The sequence below is a fragment of the Moschus berezovskii genome, chromosome 18, assembly GCF_049115385.1.
Source record: "Moschus berezovskii isolate FMDL1 chromosome 18, NW_MosBer_1.0, whole genome shotgun sequence".
Classification (NCBI taxonomy): domain Eukaryota; kingdom Metazoa; phylum Chordata; class Mammalia; order Artiodactyla; family Moschidae; genus Moschus; species Moschus berezovskii.
In genome coordinates this window covers 30,377,077-30,401,511 of record NC_142477.1, presented here as the reverse complement: position 1 = coordinate 30,401,511, position 24,435 = coordinate 30,377,077, and the positions used below count along the sequence as shown (strand labels likewise).

General features: G+C 35.9%; 1 protein-coding gene across 2 annotated transcripts in view; it reads left to right on the top strand.

The window, feature by feature from the left end:
- The first annotated feature begins 1,504 nt into the window (after positions 1-1,504).
- Positions 1,505-24,435, top strand: part of CDH9 (cadherin 9) — an 85,745-nt gene continuing 62,814 nt past the window's right edge. The window contains exon 1 of one of the 2 annotated variants that reach the window (XM_055421735.2): positions 1,505-1,732. In XM_055421735.2, the coding sequence (XP_055277710.1) occupies positions 1,505-1,732 (228 nt within the window). The remainder of the gene's footprint in view (positions 1,733-24,435) is intronic. The other variant, XM_088845563.1, reaches the window with a different exon arrangement.

Sequence of the window (24,435 nt, the reverse complement as noted above, 5' to 3'; positions counted from 1 at the left end):
GTGATAAATGTTCAAAATAAAATAAATAATAGTACTTTATGAGACAGGTACTGATTATTCTCCTTTATAATAGAAGTAGTTGAGACCTCGTGATGCAGGTAAGTATCCAAAAGTCTCAGATAATAAGGGATAAGCCAAGCTTGAGGGTTATATATGACTTTTATGACTTGATAACTGCAGCTAAATCCATAGGTATATAGTCTAATACTGGATATTTGGCCTAGGCCAGGTAAATTAGAGTCCATTTCTAGGATTTTTTGTTTTTTAACTCAAAATAAAAAAGACTACCAGTTGTTTTCTTTATTGGAAGATGTTGAATCTGAAATTCATATATTTGCAGATTTCCTCAGGTTGAGAAGGCTTAGATTGAAGCCAGAGAAAAGTGAAAGAGAGAGGGAAAAAAAAAGAACTCCAGTACCCAAGGCCCTAATTCTCAGTTTTCATGAGCAGGAAGTGCCCAGTTGCTTCTCTACTCCTTTCATCCTCTCCTTTCCACACTTAATTTGATTTTTATAATCTAATGAATTATTTATTTATTTATTTTTGCCTGTACTAGTTTGAGATGGGTTTTTCTTGCTTATCAAATCATTATAATCAGCAACATCTCAAATGTTCTAGATTGTATATTTTTCAAAATAAAGCAAAGTACTAATAGATAAAATTAATTTTGAAATACCAAAACATTTCCAAATTCTGGATAAAATTATCTCATAGGTAAAACTGCCTATCTAATTTTGCAATACCAATTTTTTGTTTTCCTCTTTGTTATTATTATTATTTGAAATAAATATGTGCTTTTTCTAAAATATCAAAATGTTCCTGAACAGGAGGTGAGTACATTCTCCTCACTTACTCAACTGATAGTTGGGGGAAAAAAGTTATTGATTGTAAAGGATCAACCATACAGTGCTAAGTGATTAAAGACACAACACAAAGTATATCTGGTATCATTTAATTTGCCTTGAGGCAACATCTCAATATGTTACAGAAGAAAAACAGAAGGAAAAGGAGAGAAAGACGTGGAGGAGGAGAAACAGCTTATAAAATTTGGTAGACTGTGGACAGAAAACAGTGTTCCTGTTCACATATATTTATATATTAATATATATTCCACTTTCATTGGTCTTGAGGACTTTAGGAACTCGATATGATCTTTGGTGTATTATACAGCTTACTTTTTTCAAAATAATGAATATTTTAAAATATGAATATATTCACATTTACATGTCATAATACAGTAGTAGCAATTCAGCTGTTTTCTGTTTATTTTTTCTATATACTTCTCCTTTACTATCGACATTAGTTTTTGATGATAATCCATTGATGTACATCCAAAATATGTCAAAATATATTATTTATAACATCTAAATAATATTCAGATAGGTTTTGCAGGTTACAGGTTATATGAAAAAGAAACACAGTCTAATAAACTATTTTTTTCCTACTACTTTTCAGGGAAAAAAGACGGTACATTGAATTTGCTTTCCTGCTGAAGCCACAGATAATGAGGACTTATCATTGCCTATCACTATTCATCTGGACCTATATGTATCATACAACTGATGCTATCCCATTTCAAGAAAAAGGTAACAGTGATTTACCAAGTGAAAGGATAGTGGGTCTGACTCAAGATGATGGTAAAATGCTACATCGCGCCAAGCGTGGCTGGATGTGGAATCAGTTCTTCTTGTTGGAAGAGTATACAGGTACAGACACACAATACGTAGGCAAGGTAAGAGTTTTTAAATGATGAGTCTAGAAGTTTTTATACGATAAGTCTAGATAGTTATTTTTTCATCACTTTTCCATGTCACTAATAATTATTTTGAAGTATTTACTAATGGCATTATGCAGAGGTATCATGTTGTCAATTCATTCAGTAAGATAATGTGGGGAATGTGATTTGTTCAGGTAGTTAGATTAGGTCAGTATTCATAGTAAGCCTCAAAGAATAAACAACTTGTGGACTTAATTCACTATTAATCAGCTAGATATGATATAATTTTATGTACATTGATCTAAAATATTTTTTTTAATTTCTTCGAAATTAAGTCATAAGTAAAAATAGTTTGATGCATTATATAAGGCAAAGCAAATACAATTGTAATATACAATTGTTGCTGATGAATAATTTGTTGTAATTAAGAATAGTATGCTGTATATGAAAAACAAATAATTTGAATACTTCTAGATGCTTCTGTCTCCTAATCAGTCAAAATGAACTATATCTTGTCTATAAACCAGACCAAAGGATTTAAAGCAGAGGGAAGAAGAAAAGAAAAAAAAAGAACTAGAAAAAAGACATTATCTTTAGACAGATTTAATTCCATTCCAGTTGCAGCAAGTGAAAACTTGTTCATTAACAATCAGGATCAAATGGCAGCAGAGAATATGTAACTCCCTTCTTGTATCCAGTTTTGACGAAATAGAGTTATCGCCTCTCTCCTCTTTCTGCTGTGTCTTGAAATAGGTGACATATTCTTTCTGCCATGCAGAATTTTCTAATTATCTATTGTCCTCTTACCAATCACATTCATTCTATCCCACACATACACGAATTCCTTTTTTTCACTCTGAATTATCCCCAGTTTATGCCCAGTGCTGAGGTAGTTTCAAATTCTGAGCCTAAAACAAAATAAATAATTATTAATACTAACATTTCCCATTAGTCATGTATATTTTTATTTTTTATTTTTGGCACAAGACACTAGAAGTGACTCTAATGATATAAATATTGTTTGACTCACTGGCAACTCAGGCAAATAGGATAGAATCAGACAAAAATGAAAACATGAAAAGTACCCAGTATCACAAAAGTTATGCTTATCGCTATTAGATCAGAAATACTGGTGAAATAGACAAAATCTTGGTTAATTCTTTACTCTCTGTATGTGACAGTATATATATTTTTCAAATGCAACTTCTTTTATCAGAAACCTATTATTTCCTTTTCTTTTGATATCTCTCTCCTCTGGTTCCATAAGTCATACTCATTTTGCTCCATGCATTTCACTTCCTGATTCTTTTTTTCCTCTTATTTTGCCTTAGGTTAGTCACATGGCACTTTCCAACATCCCTCATTTAACATCACTTTCACACTATATTTAATAACTAACATCAGGATATTTCAAGTTCAAGTGACAAATGTTTGTGTCTAAGGTCTTGAAATTGCCTTATGATTCTTTTCCTAAGACAATGTGTAAAGGACACATTCAGTTCATGGGGCCTTGCACAAAGGGATTTATCCTTGGAGATTCACAGATATAAAAGAATAGATACAGATAAAAGAGATACTGGTAATCTTAAGGTAATCAAGGCTCCTCTACAAGCATTTATTTTTAGCCATAAACAGAAATACTTCTTTCTAAATATTGATTGCACATTGATTAACTGATCACCATTACTGCACTGACATTTAAAAATATACGTTATGCTTTAGATCTTCTTGGTCCTTGTTCATTTTTAATTAGTTCTATAATCTGTCAAAAAATGGTGAAGTGGGTACCTAATTTTATTAAATTACTTTTCATAAAATATTTTATCACTTTTCTTGGGAAAATAACCTCACTTTGATCATGGATAAGTTTCAACAAGATCATGAACCCAAAATAGAAAACACATTAAAATAAGAGAATTTTTCACATGAGGATATTCAAATCAAAACTATGTGTCAAATATTTTTATATTACCAGTGGAAACAATACTCATATGAAAGAAAAACTTCAACAAAATAAAATACTTTTTAGGAAAAATACTTTATCTCTTTTGTAAGAAGACCTTGTCTTAGATATGCTGTCACCACCTATTTAGTTCATTATAAAAACGTGATTTCAACTACTCCTTAGCATTTATTAAGTTTTTCTGTTGTGTTAGTTACTCAGTTGTGTCCAGCTCTTTGCGACCCCATGGATTGTAGGGAACCAGGCTCCTCTGTCCATGGGATTTTCCAGGCAAGAATATTGGAGTGGGTTGCCATTTCCTTCTCCAGGGGGATCTTCCCCACCCAGGGATTGAACCCAGGTCTCCTGCATTGCAGGCAGATTCTTTACCACCTGAGCCACCCAGGAAGCCCTGTTAAACTCTTAAGACTCTGTAAATTCTCTCCTAATCTGCTCTCCTAGCCATGGGGTCACTATGGGTCAGACACGACTGAGCAACTTCACTTTCACTTTTCACTTTCATGCATCAGAGGAAGAACTGGCAACCCACTCCAGTATTCTTGCCTGGAGAATTCCAGGGATGCAGAAGCCTGGAGGGCTGCCGTCTATGGGGTTGCACAGAGTCGGACACAACTGAAGCGACTTAGCAGCAGCAGCATTTGACATTATTGCTCACTTGCAAATACAGCTAGCTCAGCTCTCACCCTTGAACTTGGTTAAACACTTGAGTTATGATGACAAATTAATATTTTGAACACAACACACATCTTTTTGACCACCTTGCTCTAGTTGCCCTGGGTAAACTTAAACTGAATCTTTAAGAATCCATTGCAGTGGCAATACCCTGAGTGAAGACCTATTGTATTTACCATGAATCAAGATTGGGAAAGAATAGGAGCTTCTAATGGGGAGAAATTTTCAAAGGTTTTTTTTTTCTTCTTCTTATTTTTCAGAAGCTAGGTATCACAGAATATGATAAAATAAATTAATTTATAGCTGATATAAAATTGTAGAAAGTTAGAAGTGTATCTGATCCTTGGATGTAAAATCTACTGTCCAATCCTGAATTTAAAGGAATTAGCCTTAGAACAAAGTGGCAGCAGTGAAATTTAATAAATATACAAGTGAGCACATGCCAAACATAAAGCTTACAAGGTTCGGTCCTGATTGTGCCATTCAGGAACAGTGCAAAAGTTGTAAGTCAGCTAACTTTCCCAAACTACACCCAGGGCAGATTCATGTCAATGTATGGCAAAACCAATATAATAATGTAAAGTAATTAGCCTCCAATTAAAATAAATAAATTAAAAAAATAAACTCATTAAAAAAAAGATTTATTAACTACAAATTCCTGTTGTTTTCTAGGATTGTGGAGGGAGGGAGCTGAGTCTGTAGCTAGGAAGTGCTAATAAATTTTTTTTTAAATTTCATGTGTATAAATCCAAGGGTTGGGATTGCATACAGCAAGAAACACAAATACACACACCCCTAAATAAAAGCTAGTCTAATAAGGTGAAATTAGACCACCACTATGAAATGCTGAAAATTCCATGCTGTGATGTTTTTATAAACATCATATTATGTGAATCCCTGTTGAACTAGTGTACAAATTCATCAGGGGTGGAGCACAATTCTGGGTTGATCGTTTTGCTTTCAATGTCAGGGTGTAGTGGAGGACTAAGGGATACATTGTGAGGATATTTTTATAAGGAAATGTTGTAGAATATTTCTTTAAGTCATTTCAGGTTTTTGTAAGAGAAAAGTCAGACATGTTGAAATTAAAAGCATTTTTGTTTTCACAATAATGCAAGCTGAGGTTTACTGATTCTGTTTTCTGCAATGAGGGAAACCTTTGGTTCTTATTCTTGAAGATTACAAAATAATAACAATAGCCATGTAATTTCTCAGTAATGTGAATAGTTGTGTGACTGAATTACTTGGGCAGTACTAATATCGCTCAAGAGAATAATTAAAGTAAATTTAAGAAGTATAGCAAAGGTTCCTACTAATCTTGTAGAGAAATTTCATACACAATTGATTTTTTATATATTAGGTTTCAGTTCAGTTCAGTTCAGTTCAGTAGCTCAGTCGTGTCCGCCTCTCCGCGACCCCATGAATCACAGCACGCCAGGCCTCCCTGTCCATCACCAACTCCCGGAGTTCACTCAAACTCATGTCCACAGAGTCAGTGATGCCATCCAGCCATCTCACTCTCGGTCGTCCCCTTCTCCTCCCGCCCCCCAACCTTTCCCAGCATCAGAGTATTTACCAGCGAGTCACCTCGTCGCATGAGGTGGCCAAAGTATTGCAGTTTCAGTTTTAGCATCAGTCCTTCCAATGAACACCCAGGATCGATATCCTTTAGAATGGACTGGTTGGATCTCCTTGCAGTCCAAGGGACTCTCAAGAGTCTTCTCCAACACCACAGTTCAAAAGCATCAATTCTTCGGCGATCCGCTTTCTTCCAACTCTCACATCCATACATGACCACAGAAAAAACCATAGCCTTGACTAGATGGACCTTTGTTGGCAAAGTAATATCTCTGCTTTTCAATATACTATCAAGGTTGGTCATAACTTTCCTTCCAAGGAGTAAGCGTCTTTTAATTTCATGGCTGCAATCAGCATCTGCAGTGATTTTGGAGCCCTCCAAAATAAAGTCTGACACTGCTTCCACTGTTTCTCCATCTATTTCCCATGAAGTGATGGGACCAGATGCCATGATCTTTGTTTTCTGAATGTTGAGCTTCAAGACAACCTTTTCACTCTCCTCTTTCACTTTCATCAAAAGGCTTTTTAGTTCCTCTTCACTTTCTGCCATAAGGGTAGTGTCATCTGCATATCTGAGGTTATTGATATTTCTCCCAGCAATCTTGATTCCAGGTTGTGCTTCTTCCAGCCCAGTGTTCCTCATGATATACTCTGCATATAAGTTAAATAAGCAGGGTGACAATATACAGCCTTGATGTACTCCTTTTCCTATTTGGAACCAGTCTGTTGTTCCATGTCCAGTTCTGACTGTTGCTTCCTGACCTGCATATAGGTTTCTCAAGAGGCAGGTCAGGTGGTCTAGTATTCCCATCTCTTTCAGAATGTTCCACAGTTTATTGTGATCCACACAGTCAAAGGCTTTGGCATAGTCAATGAAGCAGAAATAGTTGTTTTTCTGGAACTCTCTTGCTTTCTCCATGATCCAGCGGATGTTGGCAATTTGATCTCTGGTTCCTCTGCCTTTTCTAAAACCTGCTTGAACATCTGGTAGTTCGCAGTTCACATATTGCTGAAGCCTGGCTTGAGAATTTTGAGCATGATTTTACTAGCGTGTGAGATGAGTGCAATTGTGCGGTAGTTTGAGCATTCTTTGGCATTGCCTTTCTTTGGGATTGGAATGAAGACTGACCTTTTCCAGTCCTGTGGTCACTGCTGAGTTTTCCAAATTTGCTGGCATATTGAGTGCAGCACTTTCACAGCATCATCTTTCAAGACTTGAAATAGCTCAACTGGAATTCCCTCACCTCCACTAGCTTTGTTCATAGTAATGCTTTCTAACCAGTCCTGTGGTCACTGCTGAGTTTTCCAAATTTGCTGGCATATTGAGTGCAGCACTTTCACAGCATCATCTTTCAAGATTTGAAATAGCTCAATTGGAATTCCATCACCTCCACTAGCTTTGTTCGTAGTGATGCTTTCTAAGGCCCACTTGACTTCACATTCCAAGATGTCTGGCTCTAGGTCAGTGATCACATTATTGTGATATCTTGGTCATGAAGATCTTTTTTGTACAGTTCTTCTGTGTATTCTTGTCAGGTCTTCTTAATATCCTCTGCTTCTGTTAGGTCCATATCATTTCTGTCCTTTATCGAGCCCATCTTTGCATGAAATGTTCCCTTGGTATCTCTAATTTTCTTGAAGAGATCTCTTGTTTTTCCTATTCGGTTGTTTTCCTCTATTTCTTTGCATTGATCACTGAGGAAGGCTTTCTTATCTCTCCTTGCTATTCTTTGGAACTCTGCATTCAGATGCTTATATCTTTCCTTTTCTCCTTTGCTTTTCGCTTCTCTTCTTTTCACAGCTATTTGTAAGGACTCCTCAGACAGCCATTTCGCTCTTCTGCATTTCTTTTCCATGGGGATGGTCTTGGTCCCTGTCTCCTGTACAATGTCACGAACCTCCATCCAGAGTTCATCAGGCACTCTATCTATCAGATCTAGTCCCTTAAATCTATTTCTCACTTCCATTGTATACTCATAAGGGATTTGATTTAGGTCATATCTGATTGGTCTAGTGGTTTTCCCTACTTTCTTCCATTTAAGTCTGAATTTGGCAATAAGGAGTTCATGATCTGAGCCACAGTTAGCTCCTGGTCTTGTTTTTGCTAACTGTATAGAGCTTCTCCATCTTTGGCTGCAAAGAATATAATCAATCTGATTTCGGTGTTGACCATCTGGTGATGTCCATGTGTAGAGTCTTCTCTTGTGTTGTTGGAAGAGGGTGTTTGCTATGACCAGTGCGTTCTCTTGACAAAACTCTATTAGCCTTTGCCCTGCTTCATTCCGTGCTCCAAGGCCAAATTTGCCTGTTACTCCCAGTGTTTCTTGACTTCCTACTTTTGCATTCCAGTCCCCTATAATGAAAAGGACATCTTTTTTGGGTGTTAGTTCTAAAAGTTCTTGTAGGTCTTCATAGAACCGTTCAACTTCGGCGTCTTCAGTGTTACTGGTTGGGACATAGGCCTGGATTACTGTAATAGTGAATGGTTTGCCTTGGAAACGAACAGAAATCATTGTCATTTTTAAGATTGCATCCAAGTACTGCATTTCGGACTCTTGTTGACCATGATATATAGTAGATATAATAGTCATCTGAGTTAAATTCACCCATTCCAGTCCATTTTAATTCACTGATTCCTAGAATGTCTATGTTCACTCTTGCCATCTCCTGTTTGACCACTTCCAATTTGCCTTGATTCATGGACCTAACATTCCTGGTTCCTATGCAATATTGCTCTTTGCAGCACCAGACCTTGCTTCTATCACTGGTCACGTTCACAACTGGGTATTGGTTTTGCTTTTGCTCCATCCTTTTATTCCTTCTAGAGTTATTTCTCCACTGATCTCCAGTAGCATACTGGGCACCTACCGACCTGGGGAATTCCTCATTCAGTAGCCTATCATTTTGCCCTTTGTTACTGTTCATGGGGTTCTCAAGGCAAGTATACTGAAGTGGTTTGCCATTCCCTTCTCCAGTGGACCACATTCGGCTGTGGTCCATGTGATCAGATTGACTAGTTTCCTGTGATTATGATTTCAGTGTGTCTGCCCTCTGATGCCCCCTCTCAATACCTACGTCTTATTTGGGTTTCTCTTACCTTGGGCGTGGGATATCTCTTCACAGCTGCTCCAAGAAAGCGCAGCCGCTGCACCTTACCTTGAATGAGGGGTATCTCCTCAAGGCCGCCCCTCCTGACCTTGAACATGGAGTAGCTCCTCAGGGCCCTCCTGCGCCCGCGCAGCCACCGCCTATTGGACGTGGGGCAGCTCCTCTAGGCTGCCAGCCCTGGCCTCAGGCTGGGGTAGCTCCTCTGGCCCGCACCTCTTTGCATGGCCGGCGTCACTCGCATCTGCGAGATATATTAGGTTTCTGTTCTGTTCTGTTCAGTCGCTCAGTCGTGTCTGACTCTTTGCGACCCCGTGGACTGTAGCCTACCAGGCTTCTCCATCCATGGGATTCTCCAGGCAAGAATACTGGAGTGGGTTACCATTTCCTTCTCCAGGGGATCTTCCCGACCCAGGGATCGAACCCGGGTCTCCCGCATTGGAGGCAGAGGCTTACTTTGCTAAGGGAAATTGTTGAACTCCCTATTAATAGTCACCATCTATATTCAAGTTATGTTTTTTATAGAATACCTCTCAATTATTTATAGTTTTAATTCAAAAACATGTACTATTCCATAGCTGAAATCACCCAAAATATAATCATAAAATTATAAACTAGAAAAGAGTTTTAACATTCATGAAACTCTTGGTTACAGCTGGATACTATTGATGTAGGTGTTAACAAAAATGAAGCGAAACAGAAGTACCGATTGTCAAATGGTTAGGAGTCTGATTTACATTTGATTGAGTATCAGGTGGTGGAATAACTCTCTTGCACTTTTACAGGTTGATGTGTTCACTAAATATGGATCTTTCCCCCAAGAAAATATAATGTTCTTGGATAGGCAATTTTTTCTTAGGCTTTTAGGTAAGATATGGCAGTATGATTTGTACAGAGACAGAAATAAATTCTGAAATTTCCTGAAGGCTATTTGATAAATGGTTATAGAACATTATAGTGTTTTTTCTGAATCTAAATAAATGATCTTTACAAAGGTTTTAGAATGTCATTACTGATGGTGAAGTCGAAGTAGCAGCTGCATCTGATTTATGGGAACATTGTATCCCAAAATGCTCTTTATAGGTTCATTGTTTAAAACTAAGAATATATGAGAAAAATATTAAGCATTAAGGCGAGGTGCTCAGGAGAGTCTACAAAGGCTTATTTCATACTGAATTATATACAAATCTACTTTTACAATAGAGTGCTGTCATTTCCTTCTTACTACCAATCCCCTCACCAGCAGTACTGTAATACCACAGCCCTGTACCACTGTGTCACCACAGTAAATAGATTTTCACTTGACTTTATTTAATTTTTAATTCTCAGAAATATGTTGCACACTATTTCTTTCTTTTTTATTGGGATATAGTTGCTTTATAATGTTGTATTAGCTTCTGCTGTATAACAAAGTGAATCAGCTATTTGTATACATATATCCCTTCCCTCCCGGTTGGACCTCCCAACTCTCACCCCTTCCCATCCATTTAGGTCATGAAAGAGCACCAAGCTGAGCTCCCTGTGCTATAAGGTAGGCTCCCATTAGTTTCTTGAATGATATCAATCTCTAAGATAAAATATCTATGGAAGAATAACCTAGTTTTACTTAAGTAGAATTCAGTGTTCAATGTCATTGTGTATTCCTGCTTTTGTTCTGTGTTCCCATAATTAGGTAGCCTAAGTTCCAAGCAAAGTGAAAACTTTCCTTTTCAAAATACTTGACCTCTATCTGATAATTTCATAGGCCCTTTTCTAGGAAGTATCTAACATCTTTTCCATAATCTCATCTTTTCTCTTTTGCTTTAAGTCCTACATCAGGTGCTTCCTCCTACATAAAGCCTATCTTCATTCTCCCCAGCTAGAATCTACTGTCAAAGTTATGAAGTCATTTATCAAAACTGTATTTATGGCAGAATTTTAATTATTTTGATTTACTAGCTTATTTCCTATACAAAATATGTGACCTTTGGGCTTTGAATTTGTGTTAGATTTTTTTAAAATTTTCTCAAAGTATTTGATATCATATATTTACTCACAATAATATTCAGGTGCTATCTCAATAGGTTTTCATTGAGGGTTTATTAATCTGGGTCCTGAGAGATTGACACTATATATCACAGAAAGAGCAGAGAATATTTCAAAGAAATTTACTTTAGAATTAGTTTTACTCCAAAATAATTACTACCTTATAAATTATACTGTAAATGGAATCAATATTGTATAATTTATAATTGTTTACAACATGTTGATAATTAAAATAGGAATCTTACAACATTATAATCTCCCATGCTTGTAAGATTTTAGTTTTATTATATATTTTCTTTCTGTATATATTGCAAATTGCTTTATACATTGCTATCATTTATTATTTAGGTATTTTATTACCAGTTTAAAAGCAAAAGATTTTTTAAAAATCATGTTATATTAAGTGATTACCATTTCTAGCCATGCTTTTTATTTTCTTGTGTAGACCTTAATTTCTGAATGTTATCATTTCCCTTCAAACCAAGAACTTCCTTTAGCATTACTTCTAGTTTGAGTTTGCTGGAAGCAACTTTTTTAGCTCTTTTTAATCTGAAAATATCATTATTTCACTTTTATTTTTGAAAAAAATATTTTCATTGAATATTGAAATATCAACTGATCTGAGAGTTTTTTTTTTTTTCTTTCAGCACTTTAAATTTTTGCTGCATTGCATTGTGGATTCTATTTCTTTCAATAAGAAGTCAGTCATTATTCTTATCATTGTTGCCTTTTATATAATTAGTATTTTCCTTGGTTGCTTTTAAAGTTCTGTCTGTATCATTGACTCTCAAAAGTTTATCTGTGCAAGTATCTTACTTTGATACATATATGTGTGTTACTAATTTTGCTTGAGAGTAACTGGTTTTCTTAGACCAGTGGTTTTGTTTTAATCCAGTTTTAAAATTAACAATCATATTTTATGTCCTGTTCTACAAAATTAACAAACATCATGGATATGTAGATTTAAACTATTCAAACACCAGAACAACCAAGAGTAAAAGGACAGAAAATTCCAAGTGATATGAACAAGCTGTAACTCTCATGAATTCACGTTGAACTATGAAAGCTAGAAATATTAAAGGAGACCAAAATGGAGAAGTACAATGTGCTTAGAGGTTAGAAGATTAATTAATAATCTAAAAATTAAATATCACCCAGTCAATACCCCTGTACATTTCTTTTATCTTTATTTTTAATTAATTTCAAACATTTGGAGGGTCACTCAAATTGTACAAAGAACTATATATCATTCAGCAAGATTTACCAGTTATCAATATTTCACCCAATTTGTTTTATCACTCAATTTGCTTTACAGTATGGCTGAATCATTTCATTTTGTCATTACTTCTAGCATTTATCTCCTCTTTAGTTCTATAGGAGGTTTGATGTAGTTGCAAACCCAAAATAACTTGGCAATATTGAACTTTTCCATTTCCTACTGATGAAATCCACAACTCCTTAGCCTTCTTGCTGACATTTTCTACTGTTTATTAAAGTCAGATATTGTTCATGTGAAGTTTAGACATCAACTTAGAGATGTTAACTACTTGAGGGTTCCATTTTCTGTTACTGTCTCCTCCTTAAGATTGTGCTCTCTGATTTCTGTCTACTCTGGCAAACCCAAACTCCAGCCACTGTCTCCTCAGCCCAGTGATATTACTTCTTCCTGCCTGGGGTCTAATTAAATATTCCTAACTCTATCACTGGAAAATACCCTCAGAGGAAAAGTCTGGAAATAATGTGGTGATTTAGGCCACAGAAATTTAACTCAGAGTCATAGACTTTGCAGTACCACCTCTTTTGATTGGTGGTTTGTGTCATCAAGCAGTTTTGTCTATTTGTATATCTGTTGGAGTCATACATTCATAATTATTCTCAGTGGATATGTTTGTACAGTGCAGCTACCTGTGAGGATAAAATGCCGAATATCAAGATTGATTTTGAGAAAATGTTTCATGGTGTGACTATGCATGTTTCTTTCATGAGCCAGTTAAGACTTATTATAATATTGTTAAGACTTAATGTTGCAAATGTTCTAAGTCAAAGTAAACTCTTTTTCCCAAATGTATACTTATTATTACTGTTTCAAGGTTGATTATATTAGGTAGGACTGTCAGAATGTTTTACATCATAAGTGATAGTGTGAATCAGTTCCTTACTGTAATATGTCACTTTAAACAATACAGTCCTTGTCATTTTAAAGTTCTCTGACATGTTCCGAAACATGACGGTTCACTGTTTTCCTCCTGGAAAAGAACTCAGACCTTCAAAAGGAAATTTGCTGTGACCATTTGCAAGTGTTTTCTATTCATGACTTGTCTGAACCAGCAAGTCTATTTTAGAGTCACATTTCTGCTTTTCCATTCACATATCAAATGCCCTTCAAGAAAAAGTGATAAATGACCTTTCTTTCCAGGGAAGTTTTGAACAGCTCCACTCAATCTACCAGTACATCAATGAGAGCATGAGGGCAAAAGTCAGGTTTCAATAGTTAGCCTGTATCTTTTAAACTATTTACTTTTCTACTGTGTATGTTACAGTTATGTAAAATAAACATAAATATTACCATTTTGTTTTACTGCATTTTGTAAAAATAGTTCCATTTTATCTATTCAGGCTGGTTTATTCCTGAAAATATAGATTTTTCCCCCTAGTTCAGTGTCTGGTATATATTAGCACTCAATTCCATGTTGATAGTAATCTAGGTTTTTAGCACTGGACTGTAATGTTATCATCAACTGTTATAATCACTACACTGATTACACTACACAAGATAGAGCTAAAATTGAACAGGCAAATAGCTTCTAAACTCACTGAATGGCATTAATGGAGTTTTGCAAAAGGAAAAAAAATTCACATACCATGCCTTTTTACTAATTCATTTTCATAGGTACATAAATCATATTTAGCTCATTAAAGATGTCCTTTTCTTAACATCAAACATGATTTTAACAAAATGGAGCAAAAGAGGAGAAAATTAAGTTTTAAAATATGCAAGATAGTTAAAATTGAGCCATACTAAATAATATAAACATTACATTATTGTCTTAATTTTTAACATAATTTTAAAAGTAAAGATACATTATAAACACTGTTTTAACCTTAAATTCATTCATGTTAAACATAGTAACAGAAAATCAGATCACAATAAAAAATGTTCACAAAATAAATATTTATTAACACATGTTATTGAAGGTTTATTAGGTAGAGAGACACTCAGATCAGTGAAACTTGTTATAATCATTTGTAAAACTTTGGTCATGAAAAAAGTTGAAATTGATAGGTATTGTTCTATAATCATATGCTTTTGATGAGTTTAAATTTTCTCAACTGTATATCAATACAGTTAAGATATATATATGCCTTGCATATATATGCCTTGCACTGCTAATCTTCAAGGAACTTTTTAAGTAAAAGAATAAAAACTAAAATAGATGTTATAAAAGTGACTACAAGCTAAAGTACAAAAATAAATGATATATTTATGCAATCAGATATCTAAATGTTCTTCCACGTTAACTTAGGTAACTTAGGTTTTCCAATTTCTTAAACCATTACCTGAAATCATGAAATAAAGTTAATATAGAGCGCACATTGAGTAAATAATTTTAAAGCCCCATCTCATAATCAAGCATCATTTCAAAGTTAGTTAAAAAAAATATAAACTTACTATTACTTTGCTGCAGTTAGCAGTCCTAAGAATAAGACTCAGTGTTCTCACTCCTTAGTATTTTCCTCTTGCCTGCAACCTGCATCACAAGTGCCATGCCAGAAGACATTTTGTGCTGCAAGTCCTGGCAAGAATTCTTTTAATATTTTTTCCTCACATGGACACTGAAAAGCATACAGTGGAAAAGGGATACAAAATATATTCAAGGAACGTCAATGCATTGAGTTGATCATTGATCTCCTCTTTTTATTCCTCTTGTGTGATTGGTTCTATTGATTTATCTTCTAAATTCATAGGTGTGGTGACATATGTGTTGCTTCTGTCAATCTTCAGTCTCTTACAAGTCTCTAGTCAGCTTTCTTATACTACTAAATTCCTAACAAGTCCTATTACTCCATTGTTTTTTTTTTCTAACAATTTACTTTTCTATACCTAATCAGAGTACTTTTTCTAAATTGTGAGTCAGAATGTTATCCTCTCCAAAACATGTTAAATGGTTCTTACTTAGGAAAAATGATCACATGTTGAGATTATCATTCTTTTAAAGCTCTTAACAGTTGAATATTCACTATTATGTTGTTTAGTTGCTAAATCAACTTTGACTTTTTTGTAATCCCATGCACTGTAGCCGGCCAGGCTCTTCTGTCCATGGGATTTCCCAGGCAAGAACACTGGAGTGGGTTGCCATTTCCTTCTTCAGGGGATCTTCCCAATCCAGGGATTGTTTCCTACATTAGCTGGTGAATTCTTTATCACTGAGTCACTAGGGAGCCCAATATTCACTATTATTCATGGCATAATCACTCTTTATTTATTTTTCCATTTAATACCCATCCCTCCACAATTTATTTATACTCTCTGTTCTATTCCCTGCTTATTGTCTTATTCAATTTAAAAGGTCTATATTTGATATCACTCTTTATGATCCATTTACCCATCTGCCATGTAGAAGTTACTGTTTTCCCTTTGATATTATTGTGTATTTTATAGCATTTTTAAAAATCATAGCACAGTTGTATTTCTTTCTGTGTGTATGTATTTGTGTGCAGGCTGTTAAAAAATAATTGCTTTTCAATTTCAATGATCCTAGTATAGTACAAGCATGTGCACATATGAACACACACACGTGTTAGAGAAATAAGAACAGCTTTCTTTGTAAGGATATTAAACTTTGTAAGCAAATCATCTAAAGTGAATTCTGTTAAAGTGCATTTTAAGCATGTGGTTTCATTTAGCAACATATACAAATGATATGAGACAATGATTCAATCTAAACTCCTTTCTTTTGATTTACGGGTTTTTATATTTAATGGATTTTATGCACTGAGAGCACAATGGATAATACTGTTTCAAGTTGTTCCTACTAAACAAGTATTTCTCTAAAGTTGGAATAAAATAGTGAGAGTGATAATACATTGCTGTAGTTAGCACTCCCCCGAGTATAAAAATCGCCTCTTTAAAATGATGTGTTCAAGGCTATAACCTTCACTTGTATTCTATGAGATATAATATGACTGATGAATGAATCCTAATTTTCTCTCATGTCATTTCACTCCTGGTTATGTGCTTCATCTTGACCATTTGTATGGTGAATAATGCTGGAATCATAGAGTGCACATTCTCTTTTCTGACTTTCCGGTGAAGGCTAGAAATAGAGACTCTCTTTTTAGCTTTGCATAAACCTGAAAAGAAGCAGAGTTTGCATTTATGTCACAAGGAATTTCATAGAATAAAAGGTAGCTGAAATGTGTGAATTGTGATAAGAATGGCCTCTTCTATGTCAGAAGCATTTTTTGAGGTTTTTACTTGGTAACGTTCTTTTCCTCACTATGGATCAGAAAATTTAGAGGAAATGAAAGTTTATGTTGGTATTCAATTTGAATTATATGTGAAGAGCCCAGGACCATTCTTATTATATTCACAGTAGACATTTGAATTACTGTAAGACTTGCAACATCTATGAGAAAAATCATCTTATTTATATGTATACAGGTGTACAAGACAAGGTCAAATTTGCAAAAGTGAGTTTTTTCTCAAGTAAATAAGGCTTATTCTATGTAAATATAAGGAAAAATTCAGTGAATGCATAAAATGAAGATTACTAATGAAAAAGCTTCAAAGTGTACTCAATTATTTGGAGTTGTTGCAGTGATTTAATTATTTTTTGTTTATTTTAGGCTAACAAGCCAAGTAAATATGGTATAACTTGAACAATGAAGCTTAGTTATAAATATCCAAGCAATACAATATTGGAAAAATCATTTACATGACATGTGAAACCACATATGTCATGTATATTGTGTATGTATATGTGTGTATGTGGTGAGTTTGCTTTTTCTCATATATTTCTGTTTGGTAATTTGTTAAAAAAAAAGAACTGTAAATAAATCTATAAGGCTTATTCTTTACAATAAAATAATGTGCCTTATGGTTGCTTACTCATCTGACTACTCGAAAAAGTTTGATTAGAAAGAATAGTAATTTAAGGTCAGTAACTACAATTCCAATTATACGTATAAAGAAAAAGTCAGTGAAAGCTTAATTTTGTGGCATTTCTTTTGAAGCAAAAACCTGACTATGCCAAAGCCTTTGACTGTGTGGATCACAATAAACTGTGGAACATTCTGAAAGAGATGGGAATCCCAGACCACCTGACCTGCCTCTTGAGAAACCTGTATGCAGGTCAGGAAGCAACAGTTAGAACCGGTCATGGAACAACAGACTGGTTCCAAATAGGAAAAGGAGTGCGTCAAGGTTGTATATTGTCACCTTGCTTATTTAACTTATATGCGGAGTACATCATGAGGAACGCTGGGCTGGAAGAAGCACAAGCTGGAATCAAGATTGCTGGGAGAAATATCAATAACCTCAGATATGCAGATGACACTACCCTTATGGCAGAAAGTGAAGAGGAACTCAAAAGCCTCTTGATGAAAGTGAAAGAGGAGAGTGAAAAGGTTGGCTTGAAGCTCAACATTCAGAAAACAAAGATCATGGCATCTGGTCCCATCACTTCATGGGAAATAGATGGAAAAACAGTGGAAACAGTGTCAGACTTTGTTTTTTTGGGCTCCAAAATCACTGCAGATGCTGATTGCAGCCATGAAATTAAAAGACGCTTGCTCCTTGGAAGGAAAGTTATGACCAACCTTGATAGTATATTAAAAAGCAGAGACATTACTTTGCCGACCAAGGTCCGTCTAGTCAAGGCAATGGTTTTTCCCGTGGTCATGTATGGATGTGAGAGTTGGACTGTGAAGAAAGCTGATCGCCGAAGAATCGATGCTTTTGAACTGTGGTGTTGGAGAAGACTCTTGAGAGTCCCTTATACTGCAAGGAGATCCAACCAGTCCATTCTAAAGGAGATCAATCCTGGATGTTCATTGGAGGGACTGATGCTAAAGCTGAAACTCCAATATTTTGGCCACCTCATGAGACGAGTTAACTCACTGGAAAAGACTCTGATGCTGGGAAAGGTTGGGGGCGGGAGGAGAAGGGGACGACGGAGAATGAGATGGCTGGATGGCATCCCCGACTCTGTGGACATGAGTTTGAGTGTACTCCGGGAGTTGGTGATGGACAGGGAGGCCTGGCGTGCTGTGATTCATGGGGTCGCGGAGAGTCGGACACGACTGAGCGACTGAACTGAACTGAACTGAACTGAACTACAATTCCAATTATACGTATAAAGAAAAAGTCAGTGAAAGCTTAATTTTGTGGCATTTCTTTTGAAGCAAAAACCTGACATTTCTTAAAATATTAAAAATTAAAGATTTATTAATATATTTTAAACATTCTTTTTAATTTGAAAATCCAGAGTGTTATTAGAAATACTTATATTTTAAAATGGTTTTTGTGATGAAGAAAGTTTGAGATTATGACTTACCTTGAAAAAAATGGATTTAGTGTTCACTTACATATATATGTATATAAATTTGTATCCCACCCATCAATAGAAGACAGGAAAAATGTAAATCTAAGATTCTTGATGTAAGTAAAACAGGAAATATGTGTTAAAATATTCCAATAAGACAGGAAAAAGTGAATTAAAATAAATAAGAAACATATATATCAGGCAAAGGAAATTTTGAAGATTAAAGTATTAACACAATATAATTAAACTCTACAATTATGCATTGATATCTGTTAGTTCTAGCACTATGATGTTTGACATCTAAGGTTTACAATGAATGTTTACACAATTCATATAGTCCAGTGACATAGATATCAGAAGCATATACCCAAGGGAAAAAGCTAAATATTTTTCACTAAAAGCTAAATATTGGAATCTCTGCTTTTGCTTACTCCCTTCTCTAATTTGTCACACTGTTATTTCAAAAACTTTAAATGATCATCATCCAAAAATCTTTTCTGTTCAATTAACATAAGACCAGATTCACTTCAATCACAATAATAAAAATAATATCAAAACAACTATTAAATATGGTTCTCTGATGAGCCTTGTAAAGATAACAAAGTTTGAGAGCTGCTATCAGTATCCAAAAATAGATAAAGACAAAAGAGTAGTTAATAGTTGATCCTGTGATTCTCCCATCAGAAATATACCCAATAGATACAACCTCAGAAATATTTGAAGATATATGCACGTGGGCATTTAGTATACCACTGTATATAATAGCCAATGACAATAAAAACAACCTGAATCCATTCACTGAACATTGCTTACATAAGAATGAACAATTTCCCCACAATGTAAAATAAGATATGGAACTACTTTAAATTATATGAGAAGCTATCTGAAATAAATTATTTAGTAGACAAAAAAGTAAAGAAAAGTGCAGGAGATGAAGTTTTAACAGGAACGACAGCTCCAGTTAATATTGCATATTTGTAAAGTCATGCTCAAAATTCTCCAAGCCAGGCTTCAGCAATATGTGAACCATGAACTTCCAGATGTTCAAGCTGGTTTTAGAAAAGGCAGAGGAACCAGAGATCAATTTCAACATCTGCTGCATCATGGAAAAAGCAAGAGTTCCAGAAAAACATCTACTTCTGCTTCATTGACTATGCCAAAGCCTTTGACTGTGTGGATCACAATAAACTGTGGAAAATTCTGAAAGAGGTGGGAATCCCAGACCACCTGACCTGCCTCTTGAGAAACCTACATGCAGGTCAGGAAGCAACAGTTAGAACTGGACATGGAACAACAGACTGGTTCCAAATAGGGAAAGGAGTACTTCAAGGTTGTATATTGTCACCCTGCTATTTAACTTATATCCAGAGTACATCATGAGGAATGCTGGACTGGAAGAAGCACAAGCTGGAATCAAGATTGCTGGGAGAAATATCAATAACCTCAGATATGCAGATGACACCACCCTTATGGCAGAAAGTGAAGAGGAACTCAAAAGCCTCTTGATGAAAGTGAAAGAAGAGATTGAAAAAGTTGGCTTGAAGCTCAAAATTCAGAAAACTAAGATCATGGTATCTGGTCCCATCACTTCATGGGGAATGGAGGGGAAACAGTGTCAGACTATTTTTTTGGGCTCCAAAATCACTGCGGATGCTGATTGCAGCCATGAACTTAAAAGACGCTTACTCCTTGGAAGGAAAGTTATGACCAACCTAGATAGCATATTAAAAAGCAGAGACATTACTTTGCCAACCAAGGTCCGTCTAGTCAAGGCTATGGTTTTTCCAGTGGTCATGTATGGATGTGAGAGTCAGACTGTGAAGAAAGCTGAGTGCCTAAGAATTGATGCTTTTGAACTGTGGTGCTGGAGAAGACTCTTGAGAGTCCCTTGGACTGCAAGGAGATCCAACCAGTCCATTCTAAAGGAGATCAGTCCTGGGTGTTCATTGGAAGGACTGATGCTAAAGCTGAAGCTCCAATGCTTTGGCCACCTCATGGGAAGAGTTAACTCACTGGAAAAGACTCTGAAGCTGGAACGGATTGGGGGCAGGAGGAGAAGGGGTTGACAGAGAATGAGATGGCTGGATGGCATCACCGACTCGATGGAGATGAGTTTGAGTGAACTCCGGGAGTTGGTGATGGACAGGGAGGCCTGGCGTGCTGTGATTCATTGGTCGCAAAGAGTCGGACACGAATGAGCGACTGAACTGAACTGAACTGATACCTTTGCTATATTAGATTATGCTGCTGCTGCTGCTATGTCACTTCAGTCGTGTCCGACTCTGTGCGACCCCATAGACGGCAGCCCACCAGGCTCCCCCATCCCTGGGATTCTCCAGGCAAGAATACTGGAGTGGGTTGCCATTTCCTTCTCCAATGCATGAACGTGAAAAGTGAAAGTGAAGTCGTTCAGTTGTGTCCGTTTCTTAGCGACCCCATGGACTGCAACATACCAGGCTCCTCCGTCCATGGGATTTTCCAGGTAAGAGTACTGGAGTGGGTTGCCATTGCCTTCTCCAATATTAGACTATATTTCATGTCAATAAGGTGAGGACAGATGTTATCCTTATATTCACTTTGTTTATATATTTGCAGGTTATCTTAATTATCATCATCACATGTTCATTTCATAGTAAGTAAAAGTACTAACATGTATCCAATTTTGCCTGACATTAGATCCTGTCCAGACTTGACCCCATCACTCTTTTTATTTTTTTTTATTGGAGGGTAATTACTTTACAATATTATATTGGTTGGTTTTGCCATACATTGACATGAATCCGCCCCAGGTGTACATGTGTTCCCTTTTTTGAACCCCCCTCCCACCTCCCTCCTCCCCTTATCCTCCCTCCAGGGTCATCCTCACTCTTTTTAAATTCTAGGTGCTTCCCCTGCCAAGGGTTGGACTGCCTAATCACACCAAATCCTTATTGTCTTCAGATCAGATTAGGCTTCTTATACCTCCAGCATTCTTTTTTAAGTGTCCTGAAATATCTCCCATCTCTTTTGTTTGTCATCAACTGGATATAACACCTATTCATATTTCATAATTACCTCATACATCACCAACTCCAGAAAAGGTTTCCTCAAATCTTCCCTCTCTTCCCTCAACATATTTCCATATATACTTCAATAATATCATTTTATATTTCCTTTGTTTGCATGTTTCACATTACACTAAAATGTAAATCCATTAGATTAATGTTTATGTCTTTATCTCTGCATATATAATGTATTGCACAGCTGCTGACACACAGTAGTGTCTATAATTTGCATGTAGTGAAAAAATAAAAGAATATAAGAAATAATATAGATATTTAAAAGGCTGGGTGTAGTTTAGAATACATATTTAAGTATCATTCACTGTTTCACGATTTATCTTTACTAGCATGTAATTTCCTTTCAGTAGGCATTTTCATTCATGTATTTCATTGTTGGGTTCCTAAGGCCTAAAAAGATACCTGGAATGATCTCTAGGGATCACTTCATTATGTCCAGTGAAATACTGTATAATTTTTAAAAGGAGTAATTACCAACCTACAGTAATGATCAAATGATATATGGTAAAGTTCAACTTGTTTTGCGTCCATCACTCTAGGCTAATATATATAATAATGGAGTAAAAGTTCCTCAGTTTCTCTATTTCAGAAACATTTGTAAGAAGGCTAATTGTTGCTATTGATTGAATGACTGAGTGATGATTGATTTGGTGTTAATGTCACATCTTTGTAGCAATCTATAAGCAATAATTAGTCTGTAATGCTCAGTTTGGGCTCAAATATCAGCAATGAATAGTTGCTGTCACCGCAAACCAGAAAAGACAGAACTGACATTCAATGCCTTTGTACTTAGCCTAATTTTCTCTATATATTTTCAGGGAGTCTAAGACATAAGTGATTTCTCCAAAACAGACTTAAAAGTAGTCCAACAGAGAGCACTCCAAAGGAGACTGGAGCCAGAAGCTCAATTAGCTGCTATCCTACAAAGGGATTTTAATTATTTGGATTCTATTGTATGCGCTATGTTTTCCTCTAGGCAAAATAAGCACTATTTCTTTAAAAGGACAAAAGTCAAAATGCTGTAGATTATATTATTACTGATAGTTGTAAATGATCAATTCTAATATGATTTAGTGAGTTATTATCAATTCTAATTCAGTACAGTACTTACATATATATATATATCATGGTAATTATATTTGTAAATAATAACATGGGTAAATTTATATTTTTATGATCTCATGGAGAAGGAAATGGCAACCCACTCCAGTGTTCTTGCCTGGAAAATCCCAGGGATGGGGGAGCCTGGTGGGCTTCCGTCTATGGGGTCGCACAGAGTCGGATACGACTGAAGTGACTTAGCAGCAGCAGCAGCATGATCTCATGAAATCACTGCAGATTAACTTGTTTAAAGAGAACAGGTTTTTTTTGTAGAAACATATCGACTTAGTTTTTATGAGGGTTCTTTATATTAAGAAAATAATTCTTGTTTAGAAAAACTTGTTAAATAGATTAGATATGGAGTAAAAGCTTTAGAAATAGGAAAGTTTGGGAGTTTTGCTCCTTTTGGTGAATAGTACAACAGAAGAGCACAGAGATAAGGAGACTAGTAGTGACAGAAGGCTAACTGCTTTGACAAAAGGTCAATAAAAGTTCATAACAAAAGCTTACATTTGATAGCAGAAGGAACTCTAAGATAATGAACACATAGTACTAAATTTCTGTATAGTGGTCAAAGTGACTCTGTGCTAGGTCTTCCATGAAATAAATGTCATCTTCTACAACAAAGTTAAAATTATGTATGGATTTGTTAGTAGTTACGGAGATCCAACCAGTCTTTTCTAAAGGAGATCAATCCCGGGTGTTCATTGGAAGGACTGATGCTAAAGCTGAAACTCCATTACTTTGGCCACCTCATGCGACGAGTTGACTCACTGGAAAAGACTCTGATGCTGGGAAGGATTGGGGGCGGGAGGAGAAGGGGACGACAGAGAATGAGATGGCTGGATGGCATCACCGACTCAATGGACATGAGTTTGAGTGAACTCCGGGAGTTGGTGATGGACAGGGAGGCCTGGCATGCTGTGGTTCATGGGGTCGCGGAGAGTCGGACATGACTGAACAACTGAACTGAACTGATCTGAAAATGAGGTAGAATTATCAGGCAGTCAATGTAAGGTTGGGGGCCTTAGTTCTTTTTTTTTTTTTTAATTTCACCTCATTTTCTCTAATAAGTGTTTTGCTCCATTAGCCTGAAGCTATACTTGTTGCTCCAATCTAGGCATTTAGAGGAATGCTGCGCTGGGTCTGGAAGATCATAAAACATTCAGATCCAGGACAAAGCAATCATGAACTGCTGTCCAACTTATCAAAGAGGAAAACTCCAGATGGATCATTAACTCTTAAACATTCACCTGGTCCCTAAATAATAGTCTGGGGTCTTGAGAAAGGGTTGCGGGCTGGCGATCAATGTCTGGAGAAACTGAGAATCTGGGAACCCAAAGAAGCCATAAAAATGACAAACTGGACGTTGTGATATTTAACTGCTTGGTCAAAAATTACGTACATTGGGCTCTGAGCCAAACAAAAATGAACAGATCAATTCTAATAAAGATATCAACTGTTTTATTCCTGCCTTGGCAGGTAATTCACCCCCTCTCAGTGTCTGTGCTGAGAGTTTTGTATCTCTGTCCTCTAAAATAAACTTTCCCTGTGTGAGTGTTTCCGAGTTTGTGCGGTTCCTTATTCAGCTCCGCAAACAGAATTTGGTTTTCTGTTTCAGTTATATTGGTTGGCTCATTAATTAGCTTGGGTTGAAATTAAGTGGATTAA